Here is a 13,741-nt window from a genome sequence, read left to right on the forward strand (position 1 = left end):
CATCTTCTCAAAACATTTGCACCAGGGCGAAGTTTTACTAAATGAAACAACTTTCCGTAAACTGTTATTTTGAAAGTTCCCGGCAACAGGGGGCGTGGTACATGCACAGTAGTGGCACCGCCTCAACGTGAAAAAGTGAGAAGTGTCAAAGTCCAAAAGGTAGACATCAGAGTTGACTCGGCTTCATATGCTCCAAACAAGCCACTTTTTGTTCCTCAGTACGCACATAGTTTTGGATTTTTCTCCATGTTAACTTCTGTATGATGAAGTAAGTTTACTGACTTATATTTCCTTCGTTTTTTGTATTCATTTATTGCACAGACTATCCAGAAAACGTTAAAAGGGGAAGCAGCTGTAAAGCTGTTTACCGCGTATGGGGTGAACCGCAAAACACAAAATAACTGTTAAAATGCTCGCCTTTAAACATTCTGTTTTTTGTTGCTTTGATTGGATCTCGTCTTAAGCGAATCTGTTGTTCTGTTATCGATAGTTATTGAAAGTGTCATATTTAGGTTGTCGGTCGTTTCCTGCATTTCTGCGCTATGAGAGATGATTGACATTCTGGATTTATGGGACGTGCTACTGGCGTAAAGAACAAAAATCCTGTTTCTAGGAGACACATACAGGCGCATTGTGTGCGTGTGCGTGTTAGGTATGAAGAGGAAGACGCCCTCCTCCCCTATAAAACAATATCCATTCATTGTAAATTATATTTTGGATATCAGTTTAGTACTAACTACGTTTCACTTTTAGGGAAAACAGAATTGTAACAGCAGGTAACTTTGCTGCTATAACACAAAAAAAAAATCCGTAAAAATTAAATAAAAGGGGCATCTTGGTCCAGACTATTAGAGACTTTAAAATTTATATTTCAAATATTTTATCTAATGCGATGTGTCAAAGTTGGTGTTGTTTACATTTACCGTGCTGAATATCCTGTTTTACATTAAAAATGAATGGCGTAGTCAATTTAATGGTGTTAAGCTACAGCGAATGAGAAATCGCAGTTAAAGACTAAATTTGAAATACTGATTCGCTTGTTCATGAATTTCTGTAAATTTATTTGATAATGACAATAACATTTAATTTCATAAGTTCTCTATATTTTCACATAGGCTAATGCAAATGACATTTAGATCAGTGATCCAACTGACACCAGTATTCTGCCTGGGTCAAAATCCATATTAATCCTAAAATTTTAAGTATGTCTGGCAATTGTGTATGCTGTTTTTGTTATTTTGCTCGGGCGATTCACAGCTAAACCAAAACCCACCAAGTGCACAGTGAAAGGTCCAGGGTTAATTCAACTCTAACAACGTACATACGAGTCCAATAGGTACCATATGTACTCTGTGAGAGTTGATTTAACACTGAACATCGTATCGTGTGTTGACATTTAAACATTATGATTGACAAAATTATTAATTTTATTATGTTTTCACCAATTGAATTATTTAATGTAAAATATGAATCCAGTTACGAACTGAATTGGGTATTGTGTTTAGTAGTCTAAGCCCACCACTTTAACAAGAATTTCAAAATAGAAAACAACAGGTCTGTCAGTTTAACTTGCATCACATACAAAATATTAGAAACATCCTCAGGGATAGCCAGCATGGTTTTCGCAAGGGAAGGTCATGCCTTCATAACACACCTACTCGTATTCTTTGAAGAAGCTACCAAGTGTTTTGATTAGCCTATAACCAGGCTTGTGATATTGTATACTTAGATTTCCAAAAGGCATTTGATAAGGTACCACATGAGAGACTTAGTTAGTAAAACGAAGAACGTAGGAATTAGAGGACGTATTTCAGTGCGGATTCGGAACTGGCTACAGGGTAAAACACAAAGAGTAGTAGTAGGAGGGATATTATCTGAGCAGGGAACTGTTGGAAGTAAATAAAATCCAGAATTGGGCAGAAACAGGGATGACAGATTGAAAACTAGAATTTATTGACTTTACAAATATTCAATGAATAATCTAGCTTTATTTGTTATAATATAATTTATATGCTGCACAATTCTACTACCATTTTAGCAATCCCTGACATATCTTTTTCAATCCCTGGATTGTGAACAAAATAAGCATGTTGGGAGTTGCATAACGTGAACAGATGAAATTTGCTGATAGTACGTCAGTAGCCAGTGAGTTCAGGTATGGGGAGTGGGAATTCAGTTGTTAGTAAATGTTATTGATAGGCTAATATATTGTAATTCTATAGTTGGAAATAACATGGTGGCTTAGCACCCGAGGTGAAATGACAGATTCTCTTTCACGTCACTCTCTCATTGTCTGCTAGTGTCAGAAGTTTTTTCTTTCTTGGAGTTTAGGTATGTCATAGCTGTGTGCACGACTCTTAATCCTTCTGCTAGTGCTGTACTCTTCTGTGATCATGGAGAATTCTTTTTTAAATTGAGCCTGAAATCCTACAGGCTTTGGGAGGTGTCTCCTCCTGTCTCACACTTAAGAAGAAATAATGTATATAGAGTTGTGAAACTTCAAGGCTGTAAACTGTCCAGCTTTCGACTCAAGCCAACATTGTGCAATTAAGTGCACAGCTGAAATAAGGTCTGTCTTTAAAATGCAGAAGCTACCTTGCTACCTTTTAATGTAAAAGTGTACACTTAGCAGATTTCTACAGTGTAGAGTTCACAGTTGAGAGTTTCCAGAAGTTCGAGTGAAAGTGCAAGTTTCTGAACAGCTCAGACTGTGTGTGTGTGCTGCACACACGATAACATCTCACAAGCGCTCAAATAGGAGAAGGAGGACAGCTCTTTTGAGATGCAGCTGATTTCAGAGGCAGATAAGGTCATCGGGCTGTCACCATAAAAAATAAATAAGTATATCCGGCCATGCAGGTTTGCCATTGCAGAGCTGAAAAACCAACAATTTGTTGGAAAAAACATATTGGTGCCCTCTCCTTTGAGATGAGCCACCCAGTAAGCAATTAGATTGGTTGCCAGTGACATCGCAGGAAATGAAGTTTTCCATCAATACTGTTGGTTTTTCCACACAGACAAGGATGAACATTCGTAGACAAAATGTGGTCACAGTGCTTTGATAACAGAACATCTCAAATACAGCCACCCTGTTTATCCCTGAAAATGTACACTCTAAGACATCAGGGCAGCTATATAATCAATTAATTGAATTAAATGCCCCCATCCTCAATGGGTTTGTGTCATGTTCCATATTTAAATGGATATTGCCAACCCAACCTAGTTGAGTCCCCTGAGACTGGCATTGGGCTTATACTTCTGTTCAAATACAAAATAAAAAATACCCTGTTAATGATTTGCAGCTGAGCCTTTATTCACGTATATTCTGAGCCTGTGGCCTGTACTGGCTGGTGTCAGACTGCTTTGGACTTTATGTGATTTTTCACTCTCCCTTGTAGGGCAGGTGAACCATTGATATTCTCTTTTGGAAGCATGGTCGTGTGCGTGTGTGTGCATGTGTGGTTAAGTGAATTAGTGTAGAATCTGTGTGAGGGTGGAATATGTTTATTTAAATTTAGTGAAAGTGACAGAATGCTCTGAATGCTGAAACTGGAAAAAATGTAGGCCGTGATTGGTAGCTTTAGGGGGAAGCAATGACTCTCACGAAGGTCTTGAGTTATTTAATTGTTTGTGACAAGCTGATCTTTTTTGTAAAAGAAAGTGGTGATTTGCGGATTTGTACCGACGTCTCTCAGAAGTGGCTCAGAAAGTACATGTACTTACTCTGCACTTTACTTACTCCTCCACCCCAGCCTCTGCCTGTTCACCGCAGCCTGCCAATGTAGGTCACACATGCGGATGGTGTTGAGGGGACAGATTCTTGCATTCAGTTACGACTTCTTCACCTGCAAAGGGCAACTGATCCTTATGGTTTTTTTTTTTGTTTTTGTTTTCCAGTACCAGCCTTGATTTGTTAAAGATAAATGAGAAAAATCCCCCAATAATTGTGTGGGACGACTGGACGTTTTGCACGTGAGCATGTGTTTTCTTGTTATGTCGGCAGCTTACATTGAGTGGTAACATACCGCAGTTTAGCAACTCAGTGACCTAAGCACACGTAAAAAATTTTGGTTTGATTACCGATGTGTATATTTATGTAAAACATCCAAAGGACTTATTGATGGCTGATAAGACTACAAGAGCCGCTTTAGAGGTTCCTAGGCTGCAGTCTCTCATAACAAGCTCCTGTAATCTGTATGTAAATCGAAAATTGTTTTGTAACGGGTCAGTGACTAGGGAAACCTTGTGTGACGAGCTCTACATAATAAATTAAAATTAATTAAATATTTTTATGTATATTTTAATGAGGGAATTTAGCGATTGCCTAATATATTTTTTAAAAGCCTTACTTGACGGGTCGAGATTTGTTTTCCTTTTGCCTGCGGCAGTAAATGCCTTTGATGTCCTCTCTTACAGATTGGCGTGTGTTCCCTAGGCTTGACTGATCAGGAGCCCCAGCTGTATCCATGAGACACAATGATTTTCCGTCTCTGAGCTGTTCGACAATGACACAAAGGTGACTCGGAGCGTTGTTGGCACGCACACTTACTGTATAACCTTAACTGACCTAATAACCTAAATGCGCAGCTGTTATAAAATGGAAAACAATTAACTTGCCAGGAACACCAGTGCAATTAGCGTAAGCTACGTATGTTATGGTACTGCACTGGATTATTGTTAAACATAATGTATATGTCAATATGCATCTGTCTCTGTGCAGTAAATGCTAAGTAAGCTATACAAAGGGTCAGAGTATTTTCTAGTAGGAGTTTGCATTCCATCCACAAAATACTGGCTGAGCAGGATGTGAACTACTATCAATTCTGGTAGGGGTTGAGGTTAAATCAATTGTTAAAATTATTATTTTTTTTTTCTACTGGAACATTTTCCCTTATTGATTTATAAGACCGTATTGCCTCTCAGCTCATTGATTCCCAAACTGTAGGTCTGGACCTACTCGAATTTGTGAGAGGAGTTGAGGTGGGTTCCAAGATGAGACATTAAAAAAATTACTTACTGTATGTAATACACTCACATTGACATTCACCCCAGTCAAATTAAACAGTGTGCTTGTGACGTGCCATGCAGTACTGTGCACACGCACAGCAAAATATTCAGTGTTGAAACAACTCTGGTTTAATTCAGTTTTATTTCGACAGTGTACCTTTGATCCCATTTCAACTGATATTAATTCTGTTAGAGATTAACGCTAAAGTTTGAATTGTGTGCTGTTGTTTTTACATATATCCTAAACATTTTCAGTCCATGTATAGACATGTGACAGCCTGAATTTTAATAAGGGATGATTCAGTGAGAAGTTATTGACTCATTAAGTGAGTCTCAGTTTCAGATCTTATCTTAAAACAGTCTACCGTATGCCAGATAATGACTTGAATGACAGGCACTCAGTGGTCATGCCGACTCTAAGGACTGTTTAGTTCTGCATTCAGAGCAGAGGGGAGTTGTTCTCTGTCAGGAAGAGAAAAATGATTTTCCAGCGACAGGAAAAGAAAAATTATTTTTTTCTTTTTTGCTGAGTAATCAGCTAATTTTCAGTTGGCATAATATTGATTTTTTTACAGAAGGTTTGCAGATTTCTTTACACGTGATAGCCAAATGAAACCAACTGAAGGCATGTTATGTGTGATACAAAGCCATGTACTCTAGTTTCTGTCATGGCACTATGAAAACCACTCCGGTTTTTGACGCCGTTATAGAAAATAGCTTTTCGTGGGTTTTTTTTTTTTTTTTGGACGATTGAACTGACATGTTGTGAAAATTGTGTGGTTATTCTTTCATTGGATTTTGACAGGCTCACTAACTTGGCAGATGGCATTCCTGTCACTAAGGAAGTGTCACTTACATGGCTGGTTTTTGTTTTCCTACAGGTTTGTTTTTTCTGAAGAAGAATTTGCTATAAGCTTGACAAAATCAGTGTGGATCAGAGCAGTAATCCTGTCCTCTTTCAGGGCATTACAAATGTTTTCTATTGTTATTTTACCATTGAGAAGGCAGCAATTCAAATGTAAACTTGGAGACAGGAAGTGGATGAAAAGCAAAATGAAGCCGGAGCGAAAATGCATTGCATTTCCACAAAATGCCCCCTGAGACTCTGACCAGGTGTCTAAACTGCCACAACCCTGCTCATTGCAACAGCGAACAGACTTCTCAGAAAATAAGTCTTTTGATATCTCAAGATCTGGGTTATTTTGTGGTCGGAAGCCTCTTAGTAACTTGATAATGTTTCCTCATATCTCCATGGCAATGGCCTAACTAGAGCTTTGTCACACCTCGTGTCAAAGTCAAAAGCTGAAAAGCAATGAGAAATTCCAAAAAATGACAGAACACACGACAAACCTCCCTGTGCATGCATTACAACCGATAGCATGTGGCCTTAAATGAAAATTTCCAGTGGTTACATTTAACAGCAGGGAATGCTTCTTGTGCCCAAACCACAATTACATTACAGAAAAGGAAGGTGACCATGGGTATTTGTCTCCTGACATTAGATGTTCCTGAGTTCATTTAACAGATTTATGATGTGATGTTCCTGGATTCATTCCTTCCGGTCCTAACGGAAAGATTCATCCCGCTTAGTTGTGAAATCTGCATGTTGTTACTTATGTTTATTGCAGTAGTAATCTAACCAAATAGCTTGAATATTTTTAAGAGCTCTAAATCCCTAACTTTAAAAAAAAATCTGTCATGCAACTACAAAACCAGTTGTCCAGTTTTGCACTGTAATACAATGAATGAACCTCATAGCAGGCAATGACATTGAAATGAATTGTGTGAAGTGTATTAATGTAAAGAATTGCTCGACTGACAAGTACCTACACATGTATAGGTCATTGATTTTGAAATGGCAAAAATAATGACAAGTCACAGAATGAATGAATGCTGATGTACATATACTGTAGTCTTCCGTATTAAACAGGAGCAGAGTTCTTCCCATCTACATCATCAGGAGTAATTTGTCTAAATCTTTGGAGTGATGTCTTGTGAAGCAGCATGTTTGCACATATCCTGCTCTGGGTGTTTGTAATTATTGTCTGCAGATACTAAAACATTTAGCTAGCCCTACAAACTAGCTTTCCCATTCCTAGGTATGTCGGGCTAAATTGTTGCGTGTTTAGGCAGTATAAGTAGTTTCTGGAGCTGTCTTCAGGCTATGAGGTACTGGTCTGTTATTGGCACAAAATGTAGGTGGAGCATTTTGGTTGACAATGTTGGTTCCACGTCATCTGCATAATTGTTCTTACTCTTCTCTTGTTCCTCTGCAGATTGGGCTTGCATCTGGATAGCCTGGAACCCGAGTCTTCCAACTGCCCTGAGGAGAACGATGAGACAGTGAGCGAGGATAGTGTTCCCAGCATGCTCCCCTCAGAGCCGCACTCTGCCAGCTCGTTGGACCCGCACACGCCCGCTGGCAGTTTGAGCGGGATGACGACCGGGTTCTCGCACGCGGGAGAGCTCGGCCAATCGCTGCCTAGCAGCAGCATTTACCGGCCGCCCCACGCTCCGCCGGTCAGCTACGAACCCGCCACGCCCTACCCCAGCTGGGGGGGCTGCCCCAGCACCCTGGATCCACACAAGGGGGCCTGGCTGCACCCCAGCTTGGCCAGCAGCTTCTCCGGGTACCCCAGCAGCCTGCCGGCCGGCCTTCCGTCAGAGGGGTACCCCAGCTTCCCTGTGGCGGGCCCGTATCCCCTGAGGGGCTCACACTCCCTGCCGGGCCGGTGCAGTCCTAGCCTGGAGCAGCCGGGTTCGCTGCACTCCGTCCTCTCGAACACTGCACTCCCGCACGGGTACTACCTGGCCCCCTTCCCCTGTCAGCCCCCCGGCCCAACCTGCTGCTCCAGGTGTCCCGCAGAGGGTTTCAGTTTGGGTGCTCCACCCCATCACAGTCCCTGGCTGGGGTACCACCAGCCACACCAGCCGTCGGGTGAGTTTTCAAGAAATGGGCCATCTGGGTTACTGAGAGGTTTTAGTAATCCATTTCTCCCCCTTGGGTTGGTTTGGGATACTCATCTTGCAAACATCAAGAAAATCAATCTAGCTTCAGGTCCCCAAAGTTGCACGTCAGTGCTAAAGCACCAGTTATTGGTGCTGTGACTTGTACTCTGGCTGTAGGCAACATGTTCTGTTGGTGAATTGGTGTGTGTCCTGTTGTTCTCCCCTCAGGTCCGTATCACTGTGGATGGCCAGGAGCCGGCTCCTCCCAGAGGTGAGTACCAGCGCCCATGACATGATGATCGCTCTCGCGTGGAAATGTTCCCCACGGAGAGCTTCTGAATTCTCCTCCAAATACACCCCTGAATCAGCACGCTTAAAAGTCATTTGCAATGGTGAAAAACAAGTGAGAATTCCTGAGTGTCACACTGAGCTTTACGCTTCATAAAGTTTTCTAAAAGCAGAAATGAAGCCAGTAGTGGGGAAACTGGAAATGCATTCACCAGCCCTTTTAAGGTTGATCAAACTGACTGGATGGAAAATGGTAGAACATGGAAAATGAAACCTATAAGTGTATAGAAAACAAAGCCTAAGACTTGGCGAGGCGACATGGCAGCTCCGGTCCTGTGATGGGCAACTCTATGCAGTGGTGCAGGAATTATGCTTGTGAATGTTTTGAAATGCAGTCTATGTAGGGTCATGATGCCATTTCTGAATAAGTCCTTGAGGCTGTCTACTCTAGGATTAAGCAGCCATCAGAAGGATATCAGTCAGCAGTCTGTGGACAGAGGACCTCATCCCTTATAAAGCAGGATGTAGCAAAGTATGAGGGAAACACAAAAGTATAGAATCACAAGAGCTGACTGTGTGCCATGTTTACCAAGTTATCAGACTGCCGTGCTTGTTTTTGCCTTAAGACTTTGTGTTAAATTTACAATGGGACTTCCAATGACCTCAGTCTTATCTGGCACACACTTAAACTGGCTCTGTGACATTGTCCAGGATGAGGAGGTGATCATACCCAGCCTTTTTGTGCCAGCTTTTTTCAGAGAGAAGCAGGTGTGAGGGAGTTGGAGTTTTGGGAGACCAACCGCGACTGAACAGGGGGGTTCTTTAAGCTATTAACCAGAGGTAAAATAGCCACAAAGTCTCAAGAGACAAGGGAAAGGAAAACAATACTCCTTAGGGAGAGTATCCCAAAGAAAAGCTCTACACAACCCACGTACTGGGTAAAAAAGAACTAAAGCTTAAGGAGTATGAAAATAAAACGAAACTGCCGGAGCAGAAAACGGGGCAACTCAAAGAAAACAGACCTCGAACCGAGGCTGAAAAAGTAAAACCCTAAAGAAAGAATACTGAGCTTAGATTGTGGCACTAACTTGTTGCCAACAATCTAAAAAAGCTAAAGACTGTTGTGCTAATTTTATAGCCACAACAATCCAATATCGCAACTCAATCCTTTACCTTTACCTTTACCTTTACCTTTACCTTTACCTTTACCTTTACCTTTACCTTTACCTTTACCTTTACCTTTACCTTTACCTTTACCTTTACCTTTACCTTTACCTTTACCTTTACCTTTACCTTTACCTTTACCTTTACCAAGTGACACTGAAGCAAAGCTTATCGGCTTGCTCAGGGTTTAAATAGAACACCAACAGGTGCAAATTGTAAAAGGAAATTTGCACGTGTATAATTCAATCAACTCAATGGCCGTAATAACTGAAGAAAAGGTGCATGAAAAAACCAATGGCCGTAATAACTGAAGAAAAGGCGCAGGTAGGAAAATAAATGGTGGTATCAGCCAAAACCATGACAGCAGGGCACTAAAGAGGGACTTAAGGGCATTGGAAGGGGATTAAGGCAATGGGGTGGGGGGTTAAGGGCTCTGTTAAGGGCTCTGTAGGGGAGATAAGGGCAATGGTGGGGAATTTTAATTTGCGTGTTTTGTGTATCCTACAGTGGGTACGCCCATCCACACCTGAACAAGAAGACCCCCACATGCAGCGTACCCCTATCCTTGGAGCACCGTGAGTACCATCCCTTCCTGTCTGGATCAGCAGATTAGGTTTTGTAGTTTACTGTATATGTAAATTAGATGTAGTTTATATGTAGATTAGGTGCTATAGTCTATATATACAGTGCTGTGAAAAAGTATTTGCCTTCATTGCTCTCATGAAGGCAATCACAATTAATTAGCATTCTCGTTATCAGTCAGGCTGTTCACAATCACCACATGCATGTTCTCACACTCTCTTTCTGTCCCTTTCTCTCTGTCTCTCACTCTCACTCCCTCTGTTGCTATGGTCTTGCTCTTCTCAGGGAAGGTATTTGTCACCTACGAGGCCGACAGCGATGGGCATGTCAATGAGATAATCAAGTTCGTGGCCTTGCTACGTCACAATGGCTTCGACACCCGGGTAGGTCAACTGAGATCTGCAGTTCTGACACTGAATGTTGTTCAGTTTGGTTCCTGTACCAAAACCAGGTTGAAATATGAACTGTAGAGTTTACACGTCCTTAGAGGTGTGTGCAGCTCGCTGCTGCTTCCTTTCGCTCGGCAGTCCGCCAGCTGAGTGACGTCAGCGCAACACAGGAATACCCTTCCTGCGAATTTAGCTGAGGCAGTCTGCTGGCATCCGATCAAGTGTGGGGTTTAGTGGCGCATCGTAACACAGAGACCATGCAGCAGACTCACGCCCTCCCTCCCAGGGGTGAAGTGACGGCCAATTACAGCACCCCGCAGGGCTGAGTTATTGTGTCGGAAGACTGAGGAGTTCATTAACAAATAATCACGAGTATTGCTGGGGAATTCCCTGCCTACTGAAACCCTCCCACCCGCTGCTGTGCTTCTGCCAATTATGCATCACAGCACAGACTGCTGATCTCCGTTAGCACTGCTGGGGCTCCCTCTTCCCCCTTCTATACTCAATGTCTTCGTCAAACGCCTTGCATTTTGCAGATCGACGTATTCGAACAACAGTTTCGCAGCATCAGCAAAATCGACTTCATGGAGAAGTTCATCAGTGAGGTGAGAATGAACCCCCCAGGGCAAGGCATGGATTCTTGTTGTTGTTCCCCATTTCACATCACATATTGCTTGGTACATTCAAGTAAACAACAGAACTGTTTGTTTCTCTCAGAGCCTCCCTAGCTGCATGGAAAAAGGAAGAAGGGGTTCTGATAGTTGAACTTCAATTAATCCAGTTTATTAATTAAATTCATTCATGTATTCATGTATTTTGTAGTTCACATTAAAGCCAGATCAGAAGATCACTTTATCAGTCCAGATATATTTGAATCCTCATTACAATATCCACCATATATTTTACCTTTCAAACATGGAACTGGAAAAAAAGCATGATGTTCTTTTCAATCCAGTTATGCAATTTCCATTTCAAATAGTAGTACTGCAATAAGAGTATTTCCACTGCATGACAGCCTCGTTAACACTCATTGCCATAAGTGACCTTTGACCCTCTGACCCCTCCCTCAAACAGAAAGACTACCTGATCATAATAGTCATTAGCCCCAAATACTACGAGACTGTGACAGGTGCGCACATGAGCATGGAGAATGACGAGAGGACGCTGAACACCGTCTACATCCACAAGCAGGTGGGTCCTGCTCAGTTCAGGCCACAGGCTTCATTAAATCTCAGTCTGATTGATATAATTGTGTGAGATGTATACATTTATCAGATTATCTTATCCTGAGCTATTTAAACAGCCTTTTCCTTCTTAATATAATCAACTTATACTGACAGATTTTTTACTTAGTCCCGTTAAGCATTTTTTAAAGCATTTTAGAATGTCCCCATAAATAAATTTCTTTCTATCTATCTCTCTCTCTCTCTCTATCTCTCACTCTGTCTCTTTCTCTCTCATTCCAGCTTCAGAACGAGTTCATTCAGAATGGCAGCCGAAACTTCAGGTTCATCCCCATTCTCTTTCCTGGTGCTAGAAAGGTACATTTTTAATTGTATTAGCCATCCAAACCAGTACTATCAAATTACGCCAACATTGAAATTATGTACACTTACTCCACGGTAACAGGGCAAGAATCTGGCAGACATTCATGATGTTGTGGTTTTCCGGGAAATGAAAGTTGTTTCTTTGTGTTAACGGCCTCAACTTTTCTCAAGTGAAATTTCTATTTTTCTCGCACGTCTGTGAACTCACTGAGACTAATACAGCTGCTGGTCTCTTGTTTGAAGTGGAAATTTTAATAGATAGTTAATTTGGCACAGTGATAAACAAAAAGCACTATCACGCCCAAGTTCAACAAACATGAACATGAGCAAGTCAGTTCTGTACCTACAATTATAATTGGGCTCTTCTAATCTGTTTCAACAGAGCTGGTCTTCCTCGGGCACTTTTGATGCTTTTATGTTCATGTCAGCTGGAATACCTGACCAATTTATTGCAACCCTAGGCAGACCCAATAAAACATGCTGAAACCCACCGAAAGTTCATGTGATCAATGTTTTCATCCCCCCGCTTTCACAGCGGTCCTCAGTTGTGGTCCTGGCAGACCACAAGTTCTGTTTTTTTGCTGGACCGCAACAGCGGGGCCAGCCCTACAAACGCGAACGTCTGTGACTGAGTGAGCGAGTGAGTGATGAAGTTACACCGCGCATGTCTGTGACGTCGGCCGGTTCGGTCCAGCCCATATACTAGGTTTTAACCTGGTCTTGTTTGTTTTTCTAATTGTTGTGGGCCAGTGGGTAATGGAATTTGTCCTGTGAGGAGATGTGACTTGAGAAATGAGGTCAGGGGTGGGGACTCGGGGTGGAGACTGGGTTTTGGGGGCAGAGGTGTTGAATAACTGGGACAGTTTGGAGGGGTTAACGCTCGGCTTGGTTCCTCAGTGCCACGTCCCGACCTGGCTCCAGAACACGCATGTCTACAGCTGGCCCAGAGACCGGGACGACGTCCTGCGCCGGCTGATGAGGGTGGAGAAGTACAACCCCCCTCCCATTGGAGAGCTGCCCACTATCGTGTCCATCCCTCTGTAGTCACAGCGCCCCCATCTGACTGAACACCAAAACTGCAGGAGGCCTGACTTCTGACCACAGATGGTCAGAAGAGGGAAAATACTGTACTCGTTCTATTGGCGTAGATTTGTCTCAATTAATGAAAAGTAAAAATGAAAGAATTCAGCTCATTATAAATACTGTAAATAAAACCATATTGAAAGCAAAATACAAGTCCAAACATTTAGAAAAAAAAGTTGGAAGCAAATTTAACTTCATTGGTAAATTGCATTGAGACATACTCCTCTATTAAACATTAGACTGGCACTGCAATGCCTGCATGGCCTTCTTCAAAGCAAAGGCAATTTCAGATGAGCCCTGGAGTTTTTCTTAAGATTCTTTAATAATATAAAAGGCCAATATAATTCTCTGGATATTATTTTTGTCATAAAGAACATTTTTATCTGAAGTCTCCCACTAATTTTAATACCTGTTTTCAGGCCTTGCTTTCCATTGCTGAAATAACTGATGTTCATTTGTATTTTACAACTGGAAACCCAGTCCAGCTGGCTGTAAATATGCATGCTTTGAAAATAAAAGAAATATTAATGTACAGTGTTGGTCTGTGGAGAAACCTCTTGGTGCTGTGATAAATTCTTCATATATGCAGGACTGGCCTCCTGTCACCCACACACTGTGAAAGCAAACATTCATTGTAAGCAGAGTGTAGTATGATGGTTAGGGAACTGGGCTTGTAACTCAAAGGTTAAGGGCTGGATTCTCAGTTGATGTGCTGCTGATGTACCCTTGAGT

At 41.8% G+C, this 13,741-nt stretch overlaps 1 protein-coding gene across 3 annotated transcripts; it reads left to right on the forward strand.

Annotated features, from left to right (window-relative positions):
- Positions 1-117: 117 nt before the first annotated feature.
- On the forward strand, positions 118-13,541 carry LOC135241216 (E3 ubiquitin ligase TRAF3IP2-like). 3 transcript variants are annotated; one of them, XM_064311417.1, is made up of 11 exons: positions 118-268; positions 3,898-3,972; positions 4,417-4,516; positions 7,284-7,945; positions 8,185-8,227; positions 9,916-9,983; positions 10,276-10,373; positions 10,916-10,984; positions 11,454-11,570; positions 11,846-11,920; positions 12,824-13,541. In XM_064311417.1, exons 3-11 carry the CDS (start codon positions 4,467-4,469, stop codon positions 12,968-12,970), a joined length of 1,329 nt encoding a protein of 442 aa, XP_064167487.1. In that variant the 5' UTR covers positions 118-268; positions 3,898-3,972; positions 4,417-4,466; the 3' UTR covers positions 12,971-13,541. The 3 variants fall into 3 exon arrangements, with proteins under 3 accessions (XP_064167487.1, XP_064167488.1, XP_064167489.1); XM_064311418.1 differs by lacking the exon at positions 3,898-3,972 and having other exon boundaries at positions 122-268; XM_064311419.1 differs by lacking the exons at positions 3,898-3,972; positions 4,417-4,516 and having other exon boundaries at positions 125-268.
- The last annotated feature ends 200 nt before the right edge of the window (positions 13,542-13,741 follow it).

This window comes from Anguilla rostrata, chromosome 15 (genome assembly GCF_018555375.3).
Source record: "Anguilla rostrata isolate EN2019 chromosome 15, ASM1855537v3, whole genome shotgun sequence".
In the NCBI taxonomy this organism is placed as follows: domain Eukaryota; kingdom Metazoa; phylum Chordata; class Actinopteri; order Anguilliformes; family Anguillidae; genus Anguilla; species Anguilla rostrata.